Source organism: Diadema antillarum, unplaced genomic scaffold, assembly GCF_040938485.1.
Source record: "Diadema antillarum isolate AM-2024a unplaced genomic scaffold, OU_Dant_1.0 scf00000164, whole genome shotgun sequence".
NCBI lineage: Eukaryota > Metazoa > Echinodermata > Echinoidea > Diadematoida > Diadematidae > Diadema > Diadema antillarum.
Window position 1 is genome coordinate 634471 of NW_027271053.1, and position 20765 is coordinate 655235.

Sequence of the window (20765 nt, forward strand, 5' to 3'; positions counted from 1 at the left end):
TACCGCACAAACACTTGTATATAGTTGTATATCAAAATTCAAGACCAAGTCGAGAGTTGAGAGGTGTGGTTGATTATGAATGTTGGATAGTTTTGCTCATTCTTATGTGGTCACAGTCCATATTTCACTTCAGTTATGACTGATAAAATAAATCAGTCTCTTTAACTTTGTAATATTCATCTAATACTTTGATTAATTTATCTCATACTTTTGATTACTTCAGTACATCATTGGCACATAGAACTTATTCTTGCAGTTACAACTATGGTAAACGATTTATTTCAATGTAGATCAGATCAGGCTTTAGCTAATATTTCATTTCCTCGAGAAGCAATCATTCTTACTATGCTCTAGGAAGTGGGCTAACCCTGGAATGTCGTCGGGATCACTGAAACTTCCAATGCCAACACACAAAGCTGCTGCTGCCTGCAAATACAAATTGATATAACATTCTAAAAGAAGAAACTATCAGTGAACTGTTCAGTGAATTAAATGCCTTCAGCCTTCAGAAACATATGTTTAATTTCCAGGAAATATAATTGCAAGTCAGTGTCTGGCATCTGCAATTCTATTAACCTGTTGAGGACGGACTGATTTTGCTACAACACGCATTTCCCATAGACACTTGCCCGAGTATACTCAGGACTCGTTCTCAACAGGTTATGAGAGCTTTCACTTGTACCGAGATTGTACATTTACGGTTGCATCACACCTGTTATTCTTGGAATGTTTTCAAGTTTTGGGGTTTTTTTCTTACAAAGTAACATATGATACATTATTTCTATCTTTGCAAAATTTGGCCTCAAGTTATCCATATCATACAATATCTTAGAAACATTATCTTAGACCTGCATATTCCCAACGATCACATTTTTTCCCCTCTCTCTCTCTCTCTCTCTCTCTATTATAAGTCATATATTAATCATTTGTAATGGTGAACAAATTCTCACTTAACTGGAACTCTCTTTTCTCCGCCCAAATATAAAAAAACAAGATCTTTCTTTTGTTTCATGACGACAAGAACTAATTGCTTGTACACATAGTAGCTGTACAAGCATATCATGTAAACAAGTTAGGGGAGTACACTTACCAACTTTGCCTGCTTCTTTGGTGCTTTCTTTGTCTTTGACTCATCATCATCCTCCTCTCCTTCCTCTTCTCCCTCTCCATCGTCATCATCTTCGTCCTCATCCATTTCCTCCTCGTCATCACCAGTCCCATCATCATCACTTCTCCCTGAGTCTTGCTTCACCCTCTTCCTCCCTGAAAATTCCTCCTCCGCTGCGTTTTTTGTTTTATGCCCCACGGACAGAGCAAGTCCCTTGTCATCGACCAATGCCGCAGCAGCACTATTGTCTTTCTCCTCCTCTTCCTCCGCCTCCGCCGCCTCCTCCTCCTCCTCCTCCTCAGTCATTTCAGCGTCTTCTTCTGTGTCTTCACCTGCTACATCTGACACCAGTAAGGCTGTCAGGCCATTTTTCAACTTGATTACCCTAGATAGAAAGAAAAAAAAATAGTGAGGCATTGGACACATATTACAAACAGTAACATATCAAAATATTTTTTATTTTATTCACACTTTTATTTAGATCTACTATTAAAGTTGTAAGTGTATTTGTATACTATTGCAGACCTGTCAAAGTTTAAAGCCAAAACATAGTTCTCATATGCCTGCAGAACTGCTGATTATTGTAAAAACTCCAAAATGTACATATACAGTTGTATGCATAAGAAATTAGTGAATTTATGCTGTAGCAACATGATTTCAGTTGTGTAACAACAAACAATGTGAAATATTAGCCAAAAAGAGGTTTGCCAGAAGTCCACAATCTTGGAGCTTATCCAATCATGGTTACCAAGTAATTTGTCATAATCGACTGCAAATATTCCACAAATCAGGCCACAGCAATATCCATAGACCATAGAACTATAGATCTTCTGAGCTAGAGTGAATCACATGCAGATTAAGATTGGGCATGAATCCATGAATCGTTGATCATGTATATATGATGTAACATTCTACCCCCCCCCCCCCCAATGCTGAACGGAGACTGCTATTCCCAAATAAAAGTCGGTTAAAGAATTTCATTTTTACTTTTAAATATTCACTAACGTTACATTTCCACTCATAAACTAGTTTAGCATAGATTGATGTCTTTTAGGTTTAAATTTACAGTTTGTTTAACATTTGTTGTGTGTCAAGTCCTCAGGAGTGGGTGGAGCCGATACGATGGCTTTCCCGTTCAGCCCTCAGTCATTAGGTTTCTAACGTTACAATTTTTTTTTTCTTTCTAATTGAAAGAGTACTGCACTGTATAGAATCAAAGCATCTTAAATATAAATCACGCAACTGTCCGCGCGTGTAACCAGTAACACAACCAGTACGTGTTGGGGTCGCTGTGCTCCCACAGCACAGTAACTATAACTGTGTGAAGGAGCGCCCCGGTTTAGGGTCGCCGGTCGCTGGTGCTCCCATATGGCCATGATGTGATTATGCATGGCATGGATCGTGCTTAGTAAAAACACAGCAGGAATAAACACGAGTGGGACTGTTGTCTTACTGTACCATCAGGATAAAGTAAACTTGGTAAGAAGATCCCACGCATTTACGCGAGTCACCGCAAAATACTATAAAATAGTAAAATGAAATTACCTGTATTCTTTCTTATCATTCGGACTTTTCATTACTATGGGTAGACCAGTTTCAGAAAATTCATTTTCCTCAGATGTTACCTCCATCGCTGTAACTGTTACACGTAAGTTTGTTGCCGTTCGTTCACATAGATAACCATGCACACGTGCTGCTGCTGGCTTTCTGCACGGGTCATCTACATCGGTGGTGTGCGGCGGGGCGGGCCGGCGGGCGGGGGCACCTAGCTAGACGGGTCCGCACGTACCGGCGCAGTAGATCGATAGAGTGGGTGAGTATTGGTAAACTGCAGATGCTTGTTGTGCGATGCTAACCTAAGTTTGAGAAGTGGACCAGCATAGTCAGGATTGTAGGAGCAAGAGTGAGTTATGAGAATGGAGATTTCTAGTGTAAGCGCCAAAAATTGCGTTAACAGAGTTTTGTTTTTCCCATTATAAAGTTTATTCAAGTTAAAAGAAATCAATGATAGTTCCCGAGTCCAATTAATAGTCTACCGGGTACATTTTCTACACTGCCACTGATGTTACAGCCAGCGCCCCGGCCGCGTTTTTTTTTAAGACGGCACAGATTGGGGCATGGCGCGTGTTAAACCTATGGGAAAAACGTTGGGTTAGGGTTTTTGGTTAGGGTTAGGGTTAGGGTTAGGGTTTGATGGTTAGGGTTAGGATAGTGTTGTGTAGCGGATGTTTTGCTACTTGGGATCGGTTGATATTAATTCCGAGAGGTACACATCATAGTAAAAATGAGTGGCGACACAGTTCATTTGAGTTTTCATGTGCACTTTATTTGAGAGGCGTTTTGGAGGCGATCCTCTCTCTTCGAGCGTCAGAATCCAAGTCTTCTTCTCTGCATCTTATACAACTTGTAATTCACTTCATACATTCAATCACGGGGATTACACATTGGTCACTGGTTACACTGTTGTGACACACTATGAATGGGTGAATGGGGGTGGAGTCTTTATGTTAAAGAGGGGTTTTAATTGGGCAAAACTTTGGTTGTTATAGGAACAAAGGCGGGACTAGTTTTATTAAGGAGGTAGTATTCTTGGATTTGGAATGAACAACAATTCTAAGTAATCAATGGGGGAACGGCAGGATGTTTAGGTTTGGCTTAGCCTGGTCGTAAATTAGATGGGGCTAGAAGTACCCAAGGGATGATGAAGGTCGATGACTCACTGGATGAGGTGGAGAGTATTGGTAGGGGTCATTGACTGGTGGAGGTGAACTGGTGGTGTATATCCAGTCATCAATAGAATGGGAGGGGGTAGTGATGACTTTGTGTATCAATACACAACAATAGGATACCTGTGGCCCGGCGGCGTTTTTTTTTTTAAGAGGGCACAGATTGGGGCATGGCGCGTGTTAAACCTATGGGAAAAACGTTGGGTTAGTTAGGGGTTTTGGTTAGGGTTAGGGTTAGGGTTAGGGTTAGGGTTTGATGGTTAGGGTTAGGATTAGGATTAGGATTAGGGTTAGGTTTAGGGATAGGGTCCCCAATAGATTTTTAGGGTCCCCAATCTGCGCCGTCTAAAAAAAACACGCGGCCCGGCGCCCCACTTGCGGTGGACCAGTCATGCCCGCTGCACCCGCTGACATGAGGGTGTTTTACAAAGAATTACGTTGATCTGTGATTAGATTTTAAGATCAACTTAAAATTATGGTAGGCTGTGTGTAACTTCCATAATATTCTAACTTTCATATAAGAAGAAAATTTTTGGCGATTTTTTTTCATACAGATTTTGATTAACAAAATTAAAGTAAAAATTTAATAAATAATAAGGGATGAAGGATTTTTCTGTAAATTTTGATGTAGAACAGCCTAACACTTAGAGTCTAATATTACAAGTTAAAGAGGATTCTGTTAAGTCGATCTAGGGCCCATTGCTTAAAAGTTACAATTAATGCCATGGTAACTTTGCCATCCAATGGTATTAACTTCCATGGAATTCTTGATTTTGATTGGCTGTTGAGTATTGTTGCCATGGTAGTTACCATGGTTGGATGGCAAAGTTATGCAACGGGCCCCTTATCTTTTAAGCTTAACTTAAATTCTTCGTGAAACACCCCCTCCCCCTTGCACTGTTGCCTCTGTGTTGCTTTGTAACAAGTGGAGTACCGTAGTTGTCGTTGGGCTACTCGCTACTGATTTAATGCTCTATAAGTATATATAAAGTCTAAAGAGTAGCTACTATAGTATAATTATAGGCAGTATTAAAGTGTCAGTTGTATTTCTTTGATGTTGATGTGCTAATGATATTTGGTAGTTTGGTGTTTTTGTTGCAAGAGAGGCCTTAAATCATATGTATAAAACTATTTGGCATAAAGTATCAAAATAGCAAAGCCTAGCCCTTACCAAAAAACAACAACAACAACAACAGCAAAAACTAGACGGTGTGTGTAGACTACATATTATGGATCTAGAAAATAGAGTTCTAACATTTGATGCATAGGATTTCTACCAGTAATCATTTCAATCTTTTTTAAGTCTTTAAAAGGCAATCGTCTGACATAGTCATATGTATCGATGATCAATTTCAAGACAATAAATGCATGCACTTTCCTCTTCATTGATTTCCCCTGTATTACTATTAACTTTTCACTGTCTGTACTGTCCTACCCTAGGTTTGACTACTTCTTGTAGGAATTGTGTGTGGAGTTTGCATTGGGCTTGAGTGGAGGAGACATGACTCAAAATAGCAGAGGAGTGCTGCACTTTCCAGCTATTAAATTGTTCATCAAGCAGCTTGGGTTAGATGCTGTGACATCAACTCTAGCTCCCAAAGGTAACTGTTTTTGTTATTTGATGTTACATGTACCAGGTACTTTTAGCATTGTACAAGCCTTGAAATTTCTGCTGTTTGATTTACTGAAGCTTTTTAGACACATCTATTGAAATTCCTCTGCAAAAAGGAAAGACATGTGTAGTGGAATACTTTCAAAAGTATTAGACACCAAAAGTTTAAATGCACTTTATGTTATAAATGTGTACATGTGTACTATATTGTCCAGAAATAACTTTCTTTAAGAAAAACTAATTGTATATTAATTGGTATTGGACATCTTAAAAGATTTGCCTTGTTCATGTACCTATTGGCATAATTTTGTAGTAGGCTCAAAGTCATTTGCTTTTATGTAATACCACCAATGTTTAAACTTCAGGGAAAACAAAAGGAAATTGTTTTTTAAAAGGGGGAATATTTCCTAAAGTCTGCAGTCTACAGTGTAAAGTTTGTTGAAGTAAGCTCATGGACCAGAATATGAACAGTATAGGGAATGACATCATGTGATTCAAAGCATACATTATTCCCTGCTTCCTAAAGATTTGAAGTATGCAGTGTATTTGTTGAACAGCTCCTCAAATCAGTTTGTTCTTGCTTACATTACCTCTCAGGTCTGGTCTGGCTTCAAGGGGTTCTGGTCAGCGTGGATGAAAGCAAAGATGAGGCCATCCTCGATGACTGCACCTCCACAACAAGGGTTGATTACAGCACCACCAAAAAGCTGCGCAGCGAAGGCAGTGACATCTTCAGAAGTGAGGTCATGGTTTAAATAGAGATGTTGTGATAATCCTGCTACTAGTACCTCGATCATTCAAGTCTTGGCTGGTAGTCAGGGAGATGTCATTTTGTTAGCCCTTATGCAGTTATTTCTTCAGGGGTGAGGTGATGGTCAGAGATGTGGTGGTGTCACTGCTACTTTGGTGTCTTGGTACCCATTTTCATTGACATTGCTAATCCCATGTATCCAATTTCACGCTAATGATAACCTGGAATCGGATTTGAAGGAAACGTAGGAGGAGTTGCTTGAGATGGCTGCATCTACCATCATTTTCATTTTTATGCGTCCAATAGTTTTTGTTGTTGTTGTTTTATTATATTTTTAAAGGATAAGTGCATTTGAAGGAAGAAGATGCACTATTTAAAGTGTAGTAATGTAACATCAAAAGTACTGTTTATGGACCCTTTCAACACTAATCCCTCAATTTTGATCGCAGGTGATTACATTTACATGGATGTCATTGATAATTTGATGATCATAGCAGAAGATGTTATCTCGGCAATAAAAGTGGCACTGACAAATTCTAAAATGAGGAAACTCGTTGTCGTGTATTTTCCCCCCTACAGCTGGATCCCATGTGATGGTGATTGGCAGGGTTGTGTCCTTGCCTCCAAACTCGCTCATCAAAGCGGTCAAGATTTCTCCTATCGGCAACGATGGCCTGGACGAGTCGGCCTGGCCCATGGAGGTCGTCCATCAGCAGCAACATCTCCGCCAGAGGAGCCTGCAGCAGCTTGAGGAGGCGTTTCCGGACGCGTTCAGTCAGGGGATGTGGGATGATACATGACGGAAATTCCGGTGTCACGATGAGGAAAAGGATTAGGATTTGGGGAATGGCATGTGAGAACAGACAGGATGTCCTCTGAGATGAAGCAGATGTCAAACGGAGGTCTCCAAGGGATGGAGATTGAGGGAGTGGTATTTGATAAAAAGTGGATTAAAAAATGCCCTTTTCACATGAGATAGATGTAATAGAAAGGTCGCCAGGGATGGAGACTGGGGTTGTGGTGTCTTTGGGGATGAGGAGGATATAATTTATGATGGCCTGTTAAGGTGAAGTAAGTAATTGATGAGAGCGACATCTTTTCCATGGTTTCATAAGTTTTTTTCTCTCAAAGTTCTAAGTCTAAATTTGAGGTATGGAAAAACACTGATATGTAGTTCTGGGTGATCAAAACTCGTCTATAATCTTGACCATCATGAATGTTAAGTGTGTACTAGGAATATATCATTGGCTTGTTCCTGTTTGCCTGAACTAGAATTGTATTGCCCAAATTGCAAGAGGAGCAGTGTAATTTTTCATTAGCCTAAATTAGAGAGGATATAGGTAGGATGTGGTATGGGAAGGCAAAACACTTCCATGCAATAGTGATGTTGTGATTACCTATGGAGTGAGGGATGAAATCTGTGTTTTGTTCTTGATGGTCTGGTTTTGTTAAGTTCAAGTATAAGCTTCAGTCTTTGCCCTATGAAATGCAACCGTCAGTTTTGCTACATGCTCCTAGAGTGTGGCAGAGAGCATGTCTTCCAAATAGGCGACTAATTAGGTCAGGTCCAGTCCACAAGGTCCTGGACTGTAAACTAGTCTGTGGGGCATCTGTAAGATTTCATGGAGTCCCATTTGTACTCTGAAAGTTGTTCTCTTAATTGCACTATCATCCACAGCGATTAAATCCTTGTGCCATGCAGCGTAGTGGCTGGATTGAGCTAGTCAGCACATAACGCATATAATATTTAATGAACACTGCCCCCGTCGCTATAGATTGGCATATGTCATGAAAAATATTTGGCAAAATATTGCACACAATTTCCAATCTCTGAAGTAAAAGAAACAGAAACCTTACATTAATACTCAGACTTTCGGGGGAGCAACTTGAAAAAAAACCCCCAAAACCCTTAAATATTATATACATGTGCATATGTTACACCCATCCAGGGGTAACACGTGGTGTGAGGGTGTACATTGTATATTGCTCAATATTACAACCTGAAAGAAGAGAAAATGTAACAGCATGTCTAGTTGAGTTGATTTGGGATGTGTATTTGATGCTCGAACCCACACCAAGCTGGCTGATATCACTTTCTTGGAATGTCATGTCCCACAGTAGCTTGTTCTATTTTGTGTTTTTTTTGGGGGGGAGTGTCAAGTTTCCACAAAAGAGGGAACTCGTCAACTTCTCTTAAACTATTAATCTCCAAAGTAATTAAATGGCATAGCTAATTTAAAAGAGGGAGGGGGCTGATAAGGCCATTTGGGCAATTCCATGAGAAATGTTCATTTTGGTGAAAAAATGAAGTTTTGAGTTTCACTTACGTTCTCAAATATTCTAAAAAAGTAACATATATATTTTCATTTTTCACTAGTCGCATCTTTGTCGTTACAAAATTTTGTATTTTTCTCAGTCAATGAAAATACTGTATGATGTGTTGCAATGAGGCAAAAATTTGGCTATTTTGTAAGAGTTTAGTGTTCCTGTCTCTAAAGCAGGCCAGATATGTCCTAGAGGCCGTGATCAGCTTTTAAATTATAGTCCAGTGTATATATCAACGGAAAATCACAACCAACTTCCTTAGCATTCATCAATTTTTGACCCATTGATCCTCAAAGTTGTGTGATTTCTCTAACATTTGAAGCGTCATGTCCGTTACGTTTTTTACTATAAGTTTTCATAGCCAAGAGGAAATTAGAGTAAAGTTGCTGCAAATTCATTTTCTATGTTAGGATTGAATCCCCTTGCATGTGTGGAAACCACTTTTCTATACCACTTCTAGTTTTCCTGTAAATGGCGTAACGGACATGACACTTTGCGTAACGGACATGACACCTCATATTAGACAAGTGGCAGAAATAACACTGTGGCCCAGTGAAACAGGGTGGTGATTAGTTTTAATTGCTTGAGGATAGTAGGACATTTTTATACTTGAGTAAATATTTAAGTCTGCACATCACTCAATAAAACAAAAACAAGCAGACTTTGCTTTCTGCCACTGGAAGACTGTTGATTTTAGATGATCTTGCTACCCTGTTACACCGGTTTGATCCATTCCCACCTCTTGTAATCCTGACTGATAAACAGCAGCTGTCATTCCAAGGAGTATTTAGACACTGGAGTTTTCACTGTTGGCCTTCCCTTCAATACTTAAAATGAGCACTTTCTACATATAAGTACATTGTAGACCACATTTAACACATATCAGCCATGGAGTCAACACAACAGCCAGGAACTCCTGCACAAATGGATCCTCGTGCATCCAATGAACATGATCACTGATGATACAACAACAAAGAATCCAAATGTCACCAGCATCAATGTTTTCAATGATGGTGTTGTCTCAATTTTTTTTTTTAAAGTTTGTGCTGCATCCATACATGTACCTCTCTCATCTCTATGACTCGATAAATCCACACCTTCAGTGGCACGTTAATGAGATATCACTTGCCAAGAGGGCTGAGAATGGAATTGTTTCTTTATTAAGCGTGTTGACAGTACATGTAGCTCTATCGTCAGAGAAAGTCGGTCTGAATGCTGCCTATCCATTTCATCAATACAACTAAACTAGATGTACCTCTATGCCAAGGGATATATACCGGTATATATGACAGCGCACAGCATCGTACAAAAAGCACAATTTTGAGATGCTATGAGAAGATGTTTATCCACTGAAAGGTACACTGTATTTCTTAATCAGTTACAACCAGTTGGTAGGGAAAGCATCCAGTATTTCAAAAAGTCCTACTCACAAGCTGGTGAGAATAATGTAACCAGTACACCACTCTGGCAAGCCTTAAGAAGTGCCTAAGCAAGCAATAAGTTGATCATACAATTTGTACGAGTTGAATTTGCCGTGACGAAAACAAGAAATACTTTGTTGCCCAGGTGACCACTCTACGTGGAAATGGATTATATGTTGTGAAAATTCTCAGAAAAAAAAGGGGGCTTGATCATTCACTTCTAGCCAAGAAAATAAAGCATTTGTTGACAATGATAAAGTACTGGTACTAGCAGTGGAAGTTTTTACAATAGTCTATCCAAGATTGGATAACAGAGGATGATTCTACTCCAAGGACGAAATTAATGCCAAATGAAAGAACTTTGCAGAAATAAAATTTACATACCTTATTTCTTTCAGATGATAACACTAATTTGATAATGGTACCAAAGAGTTTTGTGGTCCTGTTTCATTGCATAAAAGTTGATGCAATCCTGCAGAGTTCATTTTAATGATGTTGTATTCAAACTCTTTATTTCATACAGATCTGGTTCTGGTTTGTTCTGTTTTCTTTGCCTATCTGCAGATATGGAAACATGATCTTCTGTGTTGTACATGTATGCCATTGTGGTACTCTGGGCATTGTACTCCATGTGCTTTAGAGTAGAGCTTAGATCACTGAAACCTGCAATAAAAGGACTTTTTGATGTTTTGTTCAAGAGCATAATGTAGTTAGCAGTGTGCAGTTATTTTAATCTTTTTATTTTGAAACAAAGAAGTGAAAATATGTTTCACCTTACAAGGGTGTCATGTCCGTTACGCTAGTGTATAATGCTAAGTATCAAATATTAGGCCACTAAGAAAAAAATAACCATAGTATAAGATAGTAATATGTCCTGTTTTGCTATGGTGGGTGGTAGTAACTGGAAATTTGTCACTAATTGTAGCTAGCTGGTGCAGGAGCGAATTTGTTTTATATTTGTTTGTTTTGTAAATATATACAAAGACAAACCCCCCTAAAATGATATAGATATAAGAAATATTACATGATTGCAGTTATGATGTGTGTCCCTATGTTCTAACCTTACTATGCCAACAATTGAATATCTGCTATACCTTGTAATAAGAAAATTCTCTTAGCTTACAAAAAGTGGACAAAACTGTCATGTCCGTTACACTCGAAGTGTCATGTCCGTTACGCAATATTTTAAACTATTAAAAAAGAATGAACAGTAAAACTACTCTAAATTAGGACTTTATGAGTAAAGCATGACCTAAAGGTTTAATCAAGACCAAAACCAGCTGCATCTTATCCAAAAATTCACAGGAATTTTCATAATGGTAAGTAGATCAAAATGCCTCGTCCATTTAGTGTCATGTCCGTTACGCTCGCTAAAAATGCAATTTCTCAACAACCACTTGATAAATTTCCATGAAATTTTCTGTGTACATTACATATACTTAAATGTGTCTGATAAACTCAATTAGAATCTTTTGGAGACTCCCAATTTCACTGTGTGATGGTTTGAATCACAGAAAAGTGGTCTGAATGTCATGTCCGTTACGCTGGAATTGACCATTTGCGGACCTTGAACCTTCCCCTTCTCAAAGAAACGCCCTCTTTGACATCTCATCAGAATTCAATTTAACTTTCTCTATACATCATCTCTCCATGCCACTTGAACACAATCTGTGTATTGATATACTGCAGATTAATAACGTACAATGGATAAGTAATATGTTACAGTGTGACCTTGTGGTCGAGCAATAACCTGGTTATTACAGCACAGTACATTGCACTGCCCATACCATCCTTCTATGCAGGTGCCGGATTCGATGTTTTTTAACCCCCCAAAAATTCAATCCTCTTGATATTTTAAAGAATATCTACTAATAAGTAATCATGGTATGTGAATTCTGTACATTAATGAGGAGAGACCTTTATGACTTACACAATGTCTTTCCTTCGTTTTGTGAGAAACCTTGTAAATGACTGCACATATCACTAATAAGTAGTTATCTTGTGTTTGACTCTTCTCCGGTACCTTGACGAGAAAAGTCTTTAGACTCAAAATTCATACTTTGCAGGGCTAGGCATCAGTCACATTGTTTTCAATATCACCCATACTTAATATCAAACGAAACCTGTGTTTGTGAGCTTGCGTATTTATTGATTCTATCCATGTGGAGCTACATATCCAAGGACGTATTGTAGGCCTACATACATTTTACCTTCTGTCCACGCATGGTGCTACAACTACTCTATCTAGCTCCATGGTTCACGTTTACGCCATATTTGGCATCGGTGCCCAAGTGTGCTTAAGCGGAGAGGCACCCTGAGGATTCTGGAACCCATTCCTATGCCTCATGGTTTGGTTAGGCACAGGAACTGGATACTGTGTCACAGGTTGCTGGCTTTAGTTGTGAAGAAGGCCCTGGTGAGCAGCCTGGTAGCAGTGTTCCGGCCATTATGGATCCTGTTGGGAAGGGTGCAGAGGTATCAACAGCTGTGATGGTTGTGGCTCTCCCTCTTGTTAGGTAGGGTGTCACGGCACTGATCAATGAGCTGAGGTCAGCCATATGAAGCACCAAGCGTGTGCATTGCACCAGGTGTGGTGTATGGGGACTGCTGTGCAGAGCTCGGAGGCAGGTAGAGAGCCACAAAGACTGCATTCATTCCTCCCTCAGTGGAACCCTGGGCCTGTTTGCCCAGTTCGTGGCAGACGAGAGCCTGTGGAACCCTTCTAGTCCTTGTAGAAGTCTGTCAAACACACTTTGTAGGGCATTTCTGTCAGATTCTGCATCATCTGTCATGATAACTTCTGGACCTTAATTGTCCTCTGCTAAAAAGAAGGCATCATGTGGAAATAGGCCTTTCAAAAGCTTTGAATCCCTCTGTGAGTACTTCTTGTGCTTCAGATGTTGTAATTAAAACACCCAGAGGTAGTGCTCCAGCTGCACTATGTGTCATCATGAGGAAAACTCTACATCCATGGCGATCCAACAAACACCAGTTCACAACTTTGCTTTCAAAGCATGTTCATGCATTTCATAAAGTCTGTACAAAGTGCAATACATGTTTTCCTCAGTGCATACCATCCTGGCTGTCATATCCTCCCAAGTGTTGTACCTGGAGACTTTTTGTTCAAGGTCTTGAAGCATTGCCTTGCCATCTGGATGTCCATAATTTTCTTTGAAGATCTTGCGTTACAGCCTGGGTTTATGAGAAAGAAATAAAGTATATAAAAAAAAAACCACTGCAAGCAAATAATATTTAACATGATAATCATAAAACAAAAGTGTGGTGCTAACTATGCAATACTAAACTGGTGTTAAATCTCTGTTGGTATTACTGTAATGCTCATTGCATGGTGTCACTTCAGAATGTATATCTTTTTTGAGGATGGGGGGGGGGATTGATTAGTTCCTGAATCTGTTTGATTAAGTCTATCTTATTCTTGAAATATATTTTCATGTTTGCCCATACTGGGTGTATGTATGTGTTCCCCCTTTTTTTTTTCCATTTACATATTTAAATTGCATACCTGGTGAGTGGACGAGATAATTGTAGACGTCTGGATACTCAACTTCGAGCCAGCGGGAGGTGTCATTCTGCCAGGAATCAGCTGGGTGCTTGTACGGACAATTTGATCAATGTGGTTCGATTAAGGCTAATTTTTGGTAGTACCTCCTCAGTGAGTCACCTTGGAGGCCATCCAAGTATTCATATGACATCTTTCTTCTTTGAAAACATGTTGAAAAGGATGTAAAACACACAGAAAAGGTAATAGCGATTCAGAGTTTACAGTATACAACAGCAAGCAATATGGCAAGTTGGCTTTTGTTTGTACCTTCGCGATTGGTTGCTAAGTGGAAGTTGTGTTCACCGAGTGAAAATCCCCGGATGTGCGGCCCCGGATGTCCGACCCTGAAAATGTATCATAACCTTAGTATATGTGAAGTATATAGCTAGGTTGTATGCATAACCAACACATGGTTTGGGGGCGCGCATACTCGGTGTCGTAGCGTGTAGTTGACTGAGTGCATCTGCATTTCCGTTGCTCTCCCCTGGTTTGTAGACGAGCTTGAAGTCGTTTGCGCTCAGCGTGAGCGCCCATCGTTGAATACGAGAAGACGCCATCATCTGTATCGCTCATGTAGCACCAAATAGCCCCAGCAAGGGCTTGTGATCTGTCGCAATCACAGGTACTGATGAAATTTCCGTACACCAAAAGTGATCGCGAGACCCTCCCGGTCGATCTGTCCATAGTTCTTCTCTGCTTGTGTAAGCGAATGTGATGCATATGCGATCGGCCTCTCACTGCTGTCTGCCACTTTGTGAGCAAGGACCATACCCACTCCATATGGGCTTGTGTCACAGTTGAGAACGAGTGGTTTCCTTGCATGGTAGTGGACCAACACCATGTCTGACGTTAGCAGCATTTTCGACGATCCGAATGCACGCTGCTGCTCGGCTTCCCAGACTCATTTGGTATTCTTTTGCAGCAATACATGCAGGGGTGTCAAGATGGTTGACAAATTTGGCATGAATTTCCCGTAGTAGTTGAGAATGCCAAGGTAAGATTTCAACTCAGACACATTCATAGGTGTAGGCGCCTCTTTGACCGCTGTCACCTTCTCTTCCGTCGGATGGATTCCGGTCTGTGAGATGCGATAGCCCACGCACATCACTTCCGGTGCGAAAAACACACATGTCTGTTCTTTAACTTCAGCATCTTACAAACACAACTCACACTTTTAAATTTCCTTTTATACTCCTCTCCTTAATCTCACAGAAGCACAAAAGTAAGTATGAAAACATATACATCAGTATATTAAGGAATGGCTTGCACGACAACTAGAGCAGGCCATTTATTGTCAGTATGTATGCATATAACGACACAATGCATTTGTGTTCGCTTTCAATATGTAATATGACACAACTGTGTATTGGCGATAATAAACCCCTAATGAACCTAGGATAAAAACCAGAGATAAAACGTCTCAATGACCAAAAAACTCTTGAAAGCCTTGTGGCTCATTAAGGAGCATACATTGATACCGAATTATTACAAATAAATTAAACTGGTCGTGGTGAAGATGCAAGCTAGAATGATTTTCTACACACGCTAATGCCAGTATATGCCCAACAGTAAAAACTGTACTCTAACAAGCCATCCGTGGCATTCTGGACTATTCAAATGTCCGATTCTCTGGCTCCGACTGAATGTATAAGCATGAATACATTAAAAACAAACGACATTTGCCTGCTATACAAATGTAATGCAGGCAAAGAATATTCGTGTGTTTCAAGCACAGGCCAGCATCGTTGAGGTGACTGAAAACTTTGTCAAGGTTGTTGATATGGAAAGAATCTGTGAAAATGCTGTTTTTTCTTTGTGGCATCTTTATCCTTTTTCTTCGGAGCCCTTGATTCTGCCCGAAGAAGACGTTTTTCGTCGTCAGAGTTGTCAGGCAAACTATTTTTCTCGTATTCGTCGACTGTTGCCCATCCTCCTTTGGAGCTGTTCACGATTTTAATCAGCTTTTGTCTATGGTCCAAAATATGAATACACTTCACTAATTCTCTTCTGTGCTTCCCTCTTGCCTGCGACTCTTTCCTCGTTTAGCAAAGCGTCCGCTTCTCTAAGCTTTCTTGTCACTTTAGAATTAACTTTATATTGCTCTTCATTGCCATGTTTGCGAAGTCTATGCTCGTCCTTATTTATCTCTTCGATTTTTGCGATTTGGACATCACTGAGTTCATGTTGATTATCGCTGATTTTTTGTTGGAAAGCTGCGAGCTTGTCTGTACTCAGCGAATCTAGTTGGTTTAGCAAGCCCCCTTGACTTTCACAGATTTTTACGGTCACGAAATCAGCTACGTCGGCCGGCTCCATAACTGGTTGTGGTGAAGATGCAAGCTAGAATGATTTACTACACTCGCTAATGCCACTATATGCCCAAATCGACCAATTTTTGCGAGGAGTTCAACACTGTACACTCCGTATGGGCCGCGTCGTTTCTTACTGCTTTCAGTACTAGCTAGACAAAGTTGATGATGACGTTGATGATGTATGCCGACCTTCCAGGACTTCATCGATCTTATCATTCGTTGAAGTCCTCAAATCCAGCTTAGTGAATGATGTACCTCCAGATAGAGATGTGAACAGCTCCTCCACTCTCAGCAAGGGGTAAATATCAGTCTTGGAGACTTAATTGACTGTCGTTTTATAGTCTCTGCATATTCGCAATGCATCAGACTCTTTCAAAGCAGGCACAATCAAGGCTGCCCATCTCGAAAATCTCGCTGGTTGGATCACTCCCTCCTCTTGCAGATGGCCCAGCTCCAGATCTTTGACCCACTTTTTCAATGAAAATGGAACAGGCTGCGCTTTACCAAACTTGGGCTGAGCATCCTCGTGAATGGCAATCTGCACTGTTTGACACTTCAGCTTGCCCAGGCTATCTTGGAAAAGGTTGCTGTACTTTGCGAGCACGCTGTCGACTGAGGTGGTCTGCTCTACCACTGCAATGGTATTCCAGTCGAGCTTTAGCCGTGCTGGCCAGTTCCTCCCCACTGAATTAGGCCCGTCAACTGCGACAGCTAGTAAAGGAAGATTCAGGTCCTGGGCATTATGTCTCACATTCACTTGACATGCACCCACTACAGGTATTTTGTCCCAGTATATGTTCTCAAAACCACATCAGACTGGGACAGCTGAGGTTGATGCTTCCACGCGCGATATGTTGACTCACTGACTATTGATAGCGTTGCTCCGGTATTGATCTCCATGACGGTTGTATTTTGGGAAATCCCCAACTCCAGCAACATGGGAGCCTCCTTTTTCGGTGATGCCTTGTGCATGTAGTACTCCTCAGTGTTATCCTTGCGAGGTGTCGACTGTTCTGTGCTAGTCTCTGCTACGAACTTTGTTTGGACCTCCTTCCTCTGCACGGAATTAGTCTTGCTCTGACAGACTTTCGCGAAGTGGTATCGATTGCTTTGCACTTGCCTTTGTTGTGCCCCTGACCACAGCGATAGCACAAGTTGCAATGCTGAGCTCTGGGTTTGCCCTTCTTGTGTCCTGACTGCTGCTACAACACTTTGTTTGTTGCACCATTTCCGCATGGAGCCTGTGTTGATTGCAGATCAGACACATTTCTTTCAGCCATCTCCACACTTGTTGCAATGTTAGTGGCTGTGGTGAGATCAAGCTTCTTCTCAGCTAGAAGAATACTACACTACACTACTACACTACATGGTGTCTCTTTACTGCCCAGAGAGTTTCACTAAGAGCTGTCACTGTGGCTGCTGTGAGGTCAAGAAGACAGAAGACAAGGGAATCAAAAGGGATCTCGTAAGGAATCTCGTCAAAAGAGTTCATGCACGAAACCTTGTACATTGAAACTCCTTAGAACGAGACATGGCTGACTACAGTACAATAAAACGATGATTCCCGAAGAAACCTTTGTCTTTTGTCTTCTTGACCTCACGGCAGCCAAAATTGCATAATCATTGTTAAGCCACAAAAATGTCAATTAATGCCTTATAGTCATATATCTGATAGATTTTTGCAACAAAATCTTCTCGATATTAGAATCAATGAACTTCAAATTCTTGATGGCCACTTTGTAATTTTGATTGAGTCTTGTGAGGCCCATGACCTCTTCTTCAAATCCTCAGCATTGTTCGTTTGTTATGCAGCCATCACCCTCTGCAGAGCCATCAGCATCACTTAGCTCTTGGTTTCCGAGAGATTTGTCAGGCTGTGAAGTCAGGAACGTCCACTGGTGCAGTCTCTGGCCGTCCTTCCTCAATCTTCAGTTCTGAGTAGCATTTAAACTCATTTTATCCTTGTCCTGAGTAATGGTTATCGTCTTCAATTTTCTTGAAAAATGCTCTCAGTTGTTTCATTTTATGGAGGATTTAATTTACAGCGCAATCAATTTCATGTTCTTTCATTCTTTGACTGATCTTCCTTTTAGCATAACGAGGACAGGTAGTTTGTCGACGAAGTTTGCCTAATCCGCCTGGATTACTAGTCTTTTCCCTGTGTAACACCTATAAGGTCATGTCCTCCGCAATGTAAACGAGGTGTTGCAGAATGTAACCCTCCATGAGTGTGCTTGAATTATTCCTGTCCGTCAGCTCTCCATGGAGTGCATCAAATGTACACCACATGCCATCACTTTCCTACAGTCTACAGCTGAAGTGTTGACCCTTATATGCCGTTAGTCCTTGTAATTTGTATCGTGCATCGTTCACTGTTAGGACAAGTTGGTACATGAGCGGCATATCTTGCTGCGCCTCAACGTGGTATACGATGGGGGACATTACGAGGACAGGTGGTTTGCCATTGAAGTGCTTGAACTTCCGCCTGGATACCACTCTTTTTCCTGTGCAACGCACATTCTTTTCCAACGTGGACCTGCATGAGGTTTCTTTTGCTGCCATCCATACGTTTATGGCATCTTGCACAGAGCCGATGTGACTACCCTGTGGAATTCCCAAGGTTATACTGTCACTTGACATTGTGTGGTTTCCTGCATTGATACAGTCAGGCATCATGCATTTCCAATCCTGTTCAGTTGCTTGAAAACAAGACAGCCATCTCACAAACCGGTGATGTTCGGTGCCATAAGCACTCCATGTCTGATGAGAGTGCAGCTGTATTTCTTGTGTACAGATCTTGTTAAGCCACAGAATTTTGGCCATTGTCCAATCTCCACTTGAGGCCAGAGCCAGAATGTTGCTGATTTGCTTGATTTCCATCAGATGATTTCTGGTGAGGATGTCACGTAGAAGAGGATATCTGTCTCTCATAATGGTGAAGATGTATAGGAGATTGTCAATAGTACAGGTATTGCTCAGGCTGATTTTTTTGCCATGGTAATATGCTGTTCCTCCCCATCGAGGAAAATTTGTCCCTATCGTAGCCCTCCTTCTAGACAACTTTGTAAGTCTTCTGGTTAATCCTGGCTTTTCTTTGTGTTCTGGTATATTCACAGTTTTTTTGCGTCTAGTGGCAGTTTGCTTTGTCTTTGGCATTTTGTCTGTATTCACCTTGAACAATGCTGATGACGGTTTAAACATCGTCGTCCCGCTTCTCTCTACGCCAAGCTCATCATCTGTGCTAGACAGCTCTGTAAGTCCGATGGGTAATTTTGGTTTCTCCTTGTCTTTATGTTTCTTCATTGAGTTATTGCTACTGGTGGCAGTTTGCTGTGTCCTTGGCATTTTGTCTGTGTTCACCTGGAACAATGTTGATGACGGTTTAAACGTCTTCACGCTTCTCTTTACGCCAAACTTAACATCTGTGGTGTTTGGCTTATATTCATTCCTGCAATCGTCTGTCGTTTTGGGGTTCTCTTGTGATTGTGTGCAATGTGGTGTAATCGTGGCTGATCTCTTTCTGGCCCAAATTTCCTCTGGGTTGGAGTCGTCTTCTTGCCTTCCTTTCCTTGTCCTTTTTGGTCTTGGCATTTTCTCTGGGGGAGAAAAGTACCTTGATCTGTTTTTCACTTGTGTTTTGCTGCCCTTCCTTACTGGTTTTGTCAAGTTCGTCTCACGGATGCGACCGACGAATTAACGTAAGACTCTCTTGTGAATTCAGCCGGTCTGAGGCGTCGACCTCGTATGCCTCGAAGGTATGATTGCTTGCATACTCCGAACCAGTTTTCAACATTGGCATTCGTTTCCCTGTTGGTAATGAGTTCCTCTGAAATTGTTTTGTCATTACTGTATCGTTGCACATTCCCTAGAAAAACCCCACTCCACAGCGGGAAAACGTGCAAGAAGTGACGAAGTAAAAGGTCTGTGACACCCTTTGTGTAGTACTCATTGCGTTCTCCGACTTGCATGCCTCTGTTAGTGGTTATTTCGTCAGCTGTTCTCTTTACACTCGTAAACTCGGCATGCCAAGGAGAAGACTCTCGTATTGTTTTTGAATGATTGAACGTGTGGTCAACATGATCGGATTCCGACAAGGGCAAGTAGCTAGACTCATCTTTCTGCATTTCTTGCACTGTTTTCATCACATCTCCTTTCATGATGAGAGATTCCATCACATCAATTGACGTGTCCACACTATGATTCTTACGCGGGGAATCCAAAGCAACGCACATGTGGCTGAAAATTGACTTTGCTGTCTCAAGAGATGTCGAAGTCTGAAGAAGAGCGAAACAGTGCAGGATGAATTTTCTCTTTTCCTTGTTAGACGTTAGCTCTCCAATCTTCCTTGCTACATCCTTTATGATGTGCGCGGCGCACAGATGAGGGTATGTGTACCCCTTGATCTGGCTACATGACGTCTGATATTTTGCGATTTTCCGTGTCCTTGACAAGTATGCCTTGACGTCCTCGGCATTTAATGCTGCTAACACAGCTTGTACCATCGCCCATGAAAAGTCTGTGACAACTGTGTGGGGAATCACAGACAGCCTGTGACGACGACTCGCGGCAGCATTGAGGAAGCGATCCAACATGTGCCTAATCTCGCTCGAATGTTGATCGTTACTTAACATCTCTGCAACGGGTATACCTGCTGTCCCTTTTTTGGGGTTCGGTAGTACCAATGCATAGTAAAACACATGTTTTGGCTGTCCCTCCACTTTCTTTATAAGGGATCCCGTTGCATCCAGGTGCAGTGTCACTCGTCCTTTCTTGAACGCATCCAAGAAGAGCTCTACCTGGTCATCGGTGTACAGGTGCACCTTGAAGGGGCTAATTGCAAAGTACTGCATGAAGCCACCGTTAGTATAGACAGACCCCCGGTGAACATCCTTGTACACTTCTTGCATCAATCGCACTTCCTGCAGCATGCAATCATGAAGATTCGACA

The 20765-nt window shown here is 41.1% G+C and overlaps 2 protein-coding genes across 2 annotated transcripts in view; one reads left to right on the top strand and one right to left on the bottom strand.

The window, feature by feature from the left end:
* Nucleotides 1–2739, bottom strand: part of LOC139722366 (nardilysin-like) — a 29517-nt gene extending 26778 nt beyond the window's left edge. Inside the window, exons 1-4 of the mRNA XM_071633673.1 lie at nt 2654–2739; nt 1311–1493; nt 1091–1259; nt 345–426 (exon numbers count right to left, since the gene is read on the bottom strand). Of these exons, the coding sequence (XP_071489774.1) occupies nt 345–426; nt 1091–1259; nt 1311–1493; nt 2654–2739 (520 nt within the window). The remainder of the gene's footprint in view (nt 1–344; nt 427–1090; nt 1260–1310; nt 1494–2653) is intronic.
* Nucleotides 2740–2940: 201 nt separating this feature from the next.
* LOC139722385 (uncharacterized) lies at nt 2941–8069 on the top strand. The gene is made up of 4 exons (XM_071633693.1): nt 2941–3011; nt 5275–5435; nt 6044–6184; nt 6777–8069. The coding sequence occupies exons 2-4, from the start codon at nt 5336–5338 to the stop codon at nt 6995–6997; spliced, it is 462 nt and encodes a 153-aa protein (XP_071489794.1). The 5' UTR covers nt 2941–3011; nt 5275–5335; the 3' UTR covers nt 6998–8069.
* Nucleotides 8070–20765: the final 12696 nt, after the last annotated feature.

Coding starts and splice junctions, on each gene's coding strand:
- LOC139722385 (XM_071633693.1), top strand. CDS start 5,336: ATGACTCAAAATAGCAGAGGAGTGCTGCACTTTCCAGCTATTAAATTG. Junction 5,436..6,043: donor ATCAACTCTAGCTCCCAAAG/GTAACTGTTTTT, acceptor ATTACCTCTCAG/GTCTGGTCTGGCTTCAAGGG. Junction 6,185..6,776: donor AGGCAGTGACATCTTCAGAA/GTGAGGTCATGG, acceptor TCCCCCCTACAG/CTGGATCCCATGTGATGGTG.